This window comes from Sitodiplosis mosellana, unplaced genomic scaffold (assembly GCF_009176505.1).
Source record: "Sitodiplosis mosellana isolate CC-2019 unplaced genomic scaffold, AAFC_SMos_1.0 Smas_scaffold_1, whole genome shotgun sequence".
NCBI classification, from domain to species: domain Eukaryota; kingdom Metazoa; phylum Arthropoda; class Insecta; order Diptera; family Cecidomyiidae; genus Sitodiplosis; species Sitodiplosis mosellana.
In genome coordinates this window covers 6,015,589-6,025,286 of record NW_022595244.1, presented here as the reverse complement: position 1 = coordinate 6,025,286, position 9,698 = coordinate 6,015,589, and the positions used below count along the sequence as shown (strand labels likewise).

Below are 9,698 nucleotides of genomic sequence, written 5' to 3'. Positions count from 1 at the left end.
ACAAAGGTCTTAATTATTTTTCCAATCACATTTGCCACTTTTCTTAGATTTTAGTTGAATTTGATGTTTGTATCGCAACGAATCATCTTCAAATGCAATGATAATATGCAAATGTCATTACTGTGCACAATTAAGGTAGAATAAAGTGTGGTTATGTGACCAAACAGATAATACAGGGTGTTAAACAAAAAATCACAGGGAGGTCTTAATTATTTTTCCATGACTGTATGTATGGCGCAATGTATCGTATATAATACATTTGACAAATTCCACCACCGGTGGCGTATTGTATGCTCACTTTCGAAGTTTCCGTATTATAGGCCGTCCTCTGTCCCCTAATCGTGACGCAAAAACTGGCATTTTTGATATTTGGCTTGAAATGCACATTTGTTGGAGCGTCACTTGTCGGACTATCGTCCTCCGTGATAAATAAACAGAAAAGCGACAAATGTCTTTTTTTTAGTTTATTTTATGTTTTTGATCATTTTCAGCTCGAACATTGTAATCAAAATAACCGAGACCTAGATATAATTTTCGGAAATGATACCCAATATTTCTGGAAATTAGTTCCGGAGATTATATTTAGGTATAATTTCCACAGGTATAATTTCCGAATAGAATTTTCAGTAATTATTTTAGGGGTAGCCCGGAATTGTTTCCCCAGGTTTTGACCCGTAGCGCCGCAGAATTCTACTAAACAGGTAAATGTTTTTTTCATCAAAGGGATTGTCGACGGTGATAGCATGTACATCTATTGCAAAACTGATTTGGACGTTACAAAGTTTACAAGAGTGGCGACGCTATTTTGGAGTATTTCACTGCTTCTATTGATGATCAGTCCATATTTGATTGTTCTCGCAAATTATCTAAATGGAAGCTACAGCTCATCTGCGTGGCAACCAATATTTCATACACTGTAAGAAAAAAATGAAGAAGAAAATTAAATTTGCTTGCAAAATATTTGGCTCAATAACTCTTGTCCATTTCAGTGATCCATGGGATATAACAAAAGTACGAAATTTTATAATTGTAATTACTATTCAAAACTCTGCCCTTCCAACCATATTACACCCGATTCTTGCGATGGAATTTTTCTTCTTCGGAGTGGCCAATTACATTTCTGCTTTGATTGAAGATATCAAGATGATTATCAACAAATTTGGGAAAAAGGAGCATCGAACTGTGAAAGACGATTTTGTTGAAATGATAAAATTGCACAGTACAACTTTAGAGTGAGTAGAATTTACGAAAAAGAATAAGCAACAGTTTTCTTATACCACTTTTTTTTCTCAACAGTTTGATGAAACATTTCAGTCAAACTATGAGCATTCCAATCTTCATCGCCACTACTTCTTTCATGATGTGCGAATGTGTTATTTTACTTGCAGTCAAATACGTAAGATATTTCCTTATCGAATTGAATTCGCTTAAATTACAACATAAATATTGTCGTAATTTCTAGGGCGTATCAACACACGAATTCCTCGACATATACTCGGCAATGTTAGCAGGTATTTTTATAAATACATCGCTGTTTACAATTTGCTTTCTCGGAGATAAATTCACGACAAAAGCAGCTGAAGTCAATGAATCGATCTATTGTTCAGAATGGTACACGTATCCACCGAAAATTCAAATGTTCATCGTCCATATAATGCGACGAAGCCAGAAACCGTTCATTATAAAAGGCAGTTCATTGGTGACGTGTTCTTTGCAAAGTTTTAAGGAAGTAAGTTTGACCAGCTTTTTTCCATCTGTAGGAAATTATTTTGAATTTTTTTTCCTCACAGATGGTAAACTTCGCTGTTTCTGCATTTCTACTGCTACTTAAAGTCGGCTAATGAAATCCTGGCGGCTTTTAACTCTCATTGGATACACAAACTGTTTAAAATATACAATATCACTTATACGTGAAATATACATGAAAAATATTCACGAACCGTATGTGCCGTACAGGCTCATATTTGCACACATACACTGGAATCTCCGAAATTAAATTGAGTATCGAAAACAAAACAATCATTCTTGATGACTATAGATCGTTTACAAATATGTCTATATATACAGGGTGGTCCAGAATGACTTTCACTTGCATTTTAGGTCTATAAAATTAAGTATTGAAAGCACTGTGCGAATATAACTGCATCAGCAGCTTAGTATGCACGAGCAGTCCAAGCATATTAACATTGAACATAATTAAATGAGTCTTAACACAGTAACGTTGTTTTCATTTTTTGATGAGGCAATGGACTGTTGTCCATTCGCCAAAAGTCTATCAACCTTGCCTTCCCAGAATTCTTCTTATTTGCACTACTCTACAGGACTGTTCTATTACCCTTAACATCAAAGAACAGCCAAATTGTTGATAATGGGACCTATATTTTCCAATTTTAACCTAATGATTTCATCTTCATCACATTTAGTTCCAAAGAAGCGTCGGCCATACCATCACTAAGTAAGTTCGGCAAGATGTGTTTGATTTTCAAGAGAATAATTTAAATCAAAAAATATAGACGGTAAATATGATTGACAGGCGTTATATTGTATTTGTCATTTTGCAATTTTTCTTCAAAACATCAACAGTACCATCTAGATCTTCGTAAGATTTGTACATTATGAATGGCGCTATGATGTCGCATTTCAATCAAGTTGCAAAACTATATACTGTCCCAGAAAGTAGGATATATGAAGAAAAGGATACAGTGTTGATTCATATTTTAGTTTTTCAATACTTTACAATACACAAGCTGCGTCAAAAAAAATTTTATGACCTTGAAGAGCGATCCATAATTTCCAGGAAAATTTACCTTATTTGTTTCACACATAAAAAATCGTTAGAAAATTGATACATAGCCGCGTTCTTAGAATCACAGAGTAAGTTCCATTGGAAAAAGGCGTAAGAAGAGATACTTTCGTTTTCGTATTTCAGTTTCGGGCAGTATTTGAGATACCTTTGTAAGATCAACTCATTTTCTGGAGACCGACTAAACAGTTCCATTTAACCAATAAGTTGTGTTTTCAATATTTCCCATTGTTCATTCTTCAATTTTGTTCAATTCGAATTGTTCAATTTTTGTCAGTTTCGCCAATAAACGTTTGAAACTGAAGATACACAAATGAAGACTTTAAACATAAGGCGATAGCTCGAATGAAAATGCGGCAGAAAAAATCAGCAAAAGCCTTTAATGTTTCAAACGCTTCGGATGGATGGCGCTGTCAGAAGCTCTCTGAAGCATATTAGAAGTGGTGAATGTGATTATGACAGATAATATTTGTGTTTACGTTTAGAAACGTTGACTGTCAAAGTAGAGAATGTTCTGTTAATATAAACCAAAATACCAACATGGCGGGCCAAAATGCTGGCATGGCGGATATCTTTCTCATTAAACTACGCATGAAAATATCTCGAAAACGGCTGTGAAAATCGGCAAAATGGACCGTGGTGTCACTCCCTAAAGGGAGTGTAGACACCCGGCTGGTTTGATGGCCCAAAGTTCAAATCCGGTGGATTTGAGCTAATCCATGGGTTCTCGGGATTTGGCCCAATCCCAGCACTTACCCTGTGGTGAAATTCCATACAACTCACAGGAAAGGAAAAGCTGGGAATCAGACCAAATCCTGAGAGCCCATGGATCAGCCCGAATCCACTGGATTTGAGCTTTGGGCCATCAAACCAGCCGGGTGTCTACACTTCCTTCAGGGAGTGACACCACGGTCCATTTTGCCGATTTTCCCAGCCGTTTTCGAGATATTTCGATGTGTAAATGTTTATTGGTTTTGATTTACCACTTAAGAGGTGAGTTTGGATAAATTAGCAGAAAAGCGTATTAAAGTTCGAAATATTCCATCATTCTAAGATATTTTCACTAGAGGCGCTCTTACAAAAATCCATCCATTCAGTCTCCATAAGAAGCAATGTATTGCTATCGGATTACGACTTTAAAGCTTACACAAACATTGCTGCAAATCAGCGTTATCATGCCCGCCTTCGGCGAATCTGTCACCGGCAAAATCATGGAATTTCTGAAGAAAGCTGCGCTTACTCTATTTCCAACTTATGCAGCTATAACGGCATTTGCTTTTGTAGTCGTTCACATTGATAATTTATCGCGTGTGGCCCCTTCAATAAACGTCAGTGTTGAATGTTTGATTACAATTTCGTTGAATATTGCATTTTCCTTCAAAACAAAAAGTCTGAAACACCTCTTGAAAAATATCGAAGACTTGCTCAATGAAAGTGAGTACGAAAGACCATTCCTATTATAGAATATTTGAGTCGATTTTATTTTTTCTGCGAATATTTTTCAAATACACTGCACCAGGAATTAGAAAGAGCAACTTCGGAAGTGAATATTATCAAACCGATTTAGATGTGACTAAATTCACGAAAACTGTTGCATTGTGGTGGTGGATATCTGTATCCGTTTTGCCTGTCGTCCCATACTTGCTTGTTCTTGCAGATTATCTTACTGAAAATTATGGCTTATCGTCATGGAAACTGTTTTATGAATCTCTGTAAGGACGGTACTATGCAGTCTAGGGTGTAAAATCATTTTTTTCATCTTTTATATCCGTACGCATCAAGTAATAACTTGGAAATTCAATGGTATGCATGTAAATCCGAAATATCCATGTGTATTCAACAATATTCATCGTGAACGACAAATGAATATTACTGAATATACATAGGTATGTCAAATTTACGTGTATACGTATGAAAAATAAAAATAATAGTGAATCAAACCTTCAACCGTAAATTTGAACGATTTTGGTAGATAACGGTGAATATTGGAACATTTTTTGACATTACAGTCTAATGAATATTATTAAATATACATAGATATTTGAGATTGACGTGCACTTGTGCAGATTGTATAGTCAAAAAATGTTCCAATATTCACCGTAATCCACCAAAATCTGCCACAATCCTTCAAAAGTGGTTCAAATTTCCGGTTGAAAGTTTGATTCACTATTATTTTTATTTTTTCAGAGTTATTTGCGTTCTGCAAAATCGCGTGAAGCTCCTAGGATGCAGTATAATTTGAACGAAGACTTGAAATTTTTTTGGGTTTCGTTAAAGTTATGATTGAGGTATGACCGAAGAAAAAAACCGAATATTGGAGATATCTATTCAGAGTTGTGCTGTAGCTTCATCCATTATTTACCCCGTTCTTTGCACGCAGTTCTTATTCTTTGCAATGGTTCAGTATTTTTCTACTTTTATCGAAGATGTTAAGAAAGTGATTAGACAATTCGATGGATCTAATGTTCGAAAGAAATTTATTGAAGTTATCCATTTGCATCGCACGAGTTTGAAGTATGGTGTCCAGTTTTTTTGGTGATGGTGGACATTTTAAAAAAATCTTCTTTTTTCAGATTGGTCAAAGATTACGCTCAGATTATGGATGCTCCCATTTTCGCCGTCATCACTCTCCTTCTCGTTTGTTTGTACATGGCTTTACTTCACATCAAGGATGTGAAATTTTTTTATTTCGACATAGAACAAGAACTATGAACGTCAATTCATTTACCATCTTCTATTAATTCCGCAGAGTTTATCAAGACGAGACTATGCCGATATACATTTGTCGGTGACTGGCTTTTTCTTTGTCATTCAAGGCGTATTCTCGTTTTGTTACCTTGGAGCTCAAATCACCGCCAAAGCAGCTGAAGTGAATGAATCGATTTATTGTTCGGAATGGTACACGTATCCACCGACAATCCAAATGTTCATTGTCTATATAATGAGACGTAGCCAAAAACCGTTCATTCTAACCGGATATTCATTGGTGTCTTGTTCATTGCAGAGTTTCAAAGATGTGAGTGAATTATCCTCAAGCGATAACATTGGTAGAGGAAAATTCTGAAAAAAAAACAAAAAAACTGCGATTTTTCATTTCAGATGCTGAACTTTGTTGCCTCTGTGTTTGTGCTGCTTCTGAAAGTCAGCAAATAAAGTGGTTTCGATATTGAGGCATAGAATGTAAAATCAACAAAAAAATCGATTGGATTTGAAAAAAATCCATTTTTGATGTTGTTGTCTTTGCATGTTTAATTGAAATGTAGATGTTGTGTCACACTGGAGAAGATGTTCAATAAAGAGAAAATATTGCCACCACACAAACGATTAGAGTTTTATTTTACGTTTTATGGCCCATGTTTCTGGGCGAATCGTTTTCCCCGTCTAATAAGTGGTTTGTTCTGATTGGAACTTTCCATTTTGTTTGAAAAAATATGTGGCGTAACGTTTAAGCCCTGCAATTAGAGTCAAATGGTAATTAATAATACTGGCAGCTTCAACATATAAAACGATTGACAATCAGCAATTGCAGTCACTAGTTGAAACGTTGCTTTTTTGGTGAAGACGTGAAAATAACTGGAAGAATTCAGTCAACGTTCAGTTGTTCAAAGAAATGTAATAGGAAAATACTTGTGTTATTTCATAAGGCTTCAAAGTTATTAAATATCAAAAACCGGTTAAAATATTCGTTGAATTTGTTGTGCCAAATGTCATGAAAGTCCATTTCTGATGTATCAACCAAAATCATTTAGCATATTCGTATTATTGTCGCAACCAACATTAGTATTTTTCATCGGTTTGATTTCGTTCATTCATTATTTAGTATTTGCATGAAGACATTTATTTAATATGAATTTTATCAAAGTGTGAAGAAAATGAAACCAATAATTTCGATTCTATTTCTTCAACATAAATCATTATGTTATACAGATCTGTATTCCCATTTTTAAACTCTATGGGCATCTGCTTTGAAACATTATTTATTTCATGTTTTGGGGATTCTTGTATTTTCTTTTCAAGTAAGTGGCGATGTCGTGTTCGGGAATCTAAAAATACTGTTTCGGAGAGCATTCAAATAAAATGAAAGCGATAACGGAAAAGACTTAAAAAATCGCCATAATTTCCAAGAAAATTTACCTTAATTTTTCCAAAATTACCCGGATATAGCTACATACCGCGTTCTTGGAATCACAAAATTAATTCTATTGGAAAATAAGGGCGATTGGATTTTTCCGAGTTTCGATAGGCTTAAAGTTCGAAAAAAGAAAACAAACATTCAGCTTCAAGTATGAATTAATTATGACTTTTTAATTAGATTAAGTGTAATGAGTGCAAACGTACTCGTGCGACTATGGTAAGCATAGCCGCACGACGGAAGCCGCACGAGCGGCGTATCAATGAATAGCACATATCAAAATGTAATAACATGTAACGAAATAAACCTCAGTCTTGAATTGTGCGTTAATAAAATTGGTCTTGCGTCATTTGTGAATAAAAAGGAAAGATTTGATCATCATCAAGGTAAACCATCGAGGCAAATGCCTAAGATTTGATCATCACCAGGGTAAACTATCGAAGCAATTACCTAAAAAGGTAGTGCTACCTGCTATATAAGGTTTTGGACTTCCATCGAAAGAGATGGCGAATACAAGTTGTATATATCCATCTCTCTTACTCCTCGAAACCAAAGTCAAAAACCTTATAACGTGCGTCTTGCTAACTCCCTGTGTAAACGTTCGAAACTGAAGATACACAAATGAGGATTCTAAAGCTGCAAATCAATGTCATCTTGCCCTCGTTTGAAAATTTTCATTTATTCATATCGACCATTCCACACAAAATCGACCAAGAATTATATATATAAAGAGTGGAAATCAGCAATTGCAGTTAGTAGTTGCTGGACTTTTGCGAAAATTTACATTTTTGGTGAAAAAACGGAATAACCGTGTTACTGAGTAAGTTTTTCGTTTTGATCAGTTTTTTTTTCATTTCTTAGCTCATTTGCAACAATCAAATTTTCCCTCAAAGAAAATGAAAGTTTTACAATTCACGCGAAATTTGATGAAGATCAGTGGTATTTTACCAAGATTTGACGGATCTTTTATGGGGAAAACGATGGAAGTACTAAAATTGATTCTCCTTTCGCTTGGTCCAACGTACGCGAGCGTGTCGACATTTGCCTTAGCCGTCGTTAGTCTCGAAAATTTGCCACTTATGACCTCGTCATTGTACATTTGCATTGGCTGCGCCATTTCTATTTCCCTGCATTTTTCGCACTGCTTGCAGTCACACAGAGTTCAAAAACTTTTAGAGGACTTGCAATTACTTGTAAATGAAAGTAGGCATTTCAAAAATCATTGAAACGGAATTTTCTCTAAATATTAAATTCATCTTTTGATTAGGATGTGGATTCCCTGATTTTGGATATGCATATTCCAAGGCCGATTCAGCCATAACCAAACTAACCAGAACAATCGGAATATGTTGGTGCATATTGATTTTTTTTTTGATCAGCAGCCCATTCATGGGTGCACTACACGATTATATCATTGGGAAATACAGCAAATCATCATGGGCCCTTATTTATCCAACATTGTAGGAGATAGATTATTCTACATCTGTATTTTATATTTCATCTTGCCAACGATGACTTCTTTCATTTCAAGAAACCCATGGGACATGACGAAAGAGCGAAATATCATAATGACAGTCGTTGTTCAAACTTGCTGCGCAGCACCGGTCATAGTGTACTATATTCTGATTCCGCAGTTCTTATTTCTAGCAATCAATCGATATTTTCACACATTTATCGAAGATGTTGAGATGGTCATCAAGCGATTCGATAAGAAGGAAAATCGTGATCTCAAAGGCAATTTCGTAGAAATGATCAATTTGCATTCGAAGAGTTTAGAGTAAGATTTCGCAATATTTATTAACAAAATGTGAAAATATCCCATTTAATTCCGCTTGTATTTTTTCTAACTCAGAATTATCGGAAACTATGGCCAAATTATGAATGCGCCAATTTTCATTGTCAATACATTCAATTTGATATGCATGTGCACGATTTTGTTCCAAGTAAAAGACGTGAGTGTTTCGTTTGAAAACCCTTGAAAATCACAGTTTTTTTTGTCAATTCTGTCTTTTCTGTTCTTTCCAGAGTATATCGAAACGTGATTATGCTGAGCTACATTTGGCGGTGACTGCAAATTTCGTAATTTTCCAAATGGTATTCTCATTTTGTTTTCTCGGAGATCAAATAACGACCAAAGCATCTGAAGTCAAAGAATCGATTTATGATTGCAATTGGTACAACTATTCATCAAAATTGCAAAAGTTCATAATTCCAACAATCAATCGCGCTCATAAGCCCTTCATATTTACTGGCTACGCATTGGTGTCCTGCTCATTAGAAAGTTTCAAAGAAGTAAGTTAATTATGGAAAATGTCATTTTTGGTTCATTCTTAAATTATCGACTTACATTGCAGATGCTGAGTTTTGTTTTATCCGCATTTTTAATGCTGATAAAAATCAGTGAATAAATTTTGAGTCAAAATCTTTGATTCAAAGATTATTTTTCCTTTATGGTCGAAATATTTGATATATATCTACTTATATCTAATACCAAATTGTTGTTAACACTAAATTCTAAATGGTTGTGAACACTGAACACATCAGTTTATTAGATCACATTTATTTTCACTCAATTTGGCAGGTCAAGATTATTCTTACCGATTCAATGGTCCTTTTGTTTTAAACAATAATTATTTATAATCAAAATAATCCATAGATGATGAGTTTCATTGTCTCGGCATTCTTATTGCTTCAGAAAATAAAGGATTAACTGATGAAATTCGAATTTGGTACAGTCAAAAAGCCAATTGAATCAACTTGGTA

General features: G+C 34.8%; 2 protein-coding genes across 2 annotated transcripts; both read left to right on the top strand.

Annotated features, from left to right (window-relative positions):
- The first annotated feature begins 5,082 nt into the window (after positions 1–5,082).
- On the top strand, positions 5,083–5,956 carry LOC129577974 (odorant receptor 2a-like). The gene is made up of 3 exons (XM_055465903.1): positions 5,083–5,091; positions 5,553–5,819; positions 5,903–5,956. Exons 1-3 carry the CDS (start codon positions 5,083–5,085, stop codon positions 5,954–5,956), a joined length of 330 nt encoding a protein of 109 aa, XP_055321878.1.
- A 2,547-nt stretch (positions 5,957–8,503) lies between these two features.
- LOC129577943 (odorant receptor 2a-like) lies at positions 8,504–9,343 on the top strand. Its single transcript, XM_055465816.1, has 4 exons — positions 8,504–8,712; positions 8,788–8,887; positions 8,961–9,227; positions 9,290–9,343. Exons 1-4 carry the CDS (start codon positions 8,504–8,506, stop codon positions 9,341–9,343), a joined length of 630 nt encoding a protein of 209 aa, XP_055321791.1.
- The last annotated feature ends 355 nt before the right edge of the window (positions 9,344–9,698 follow it).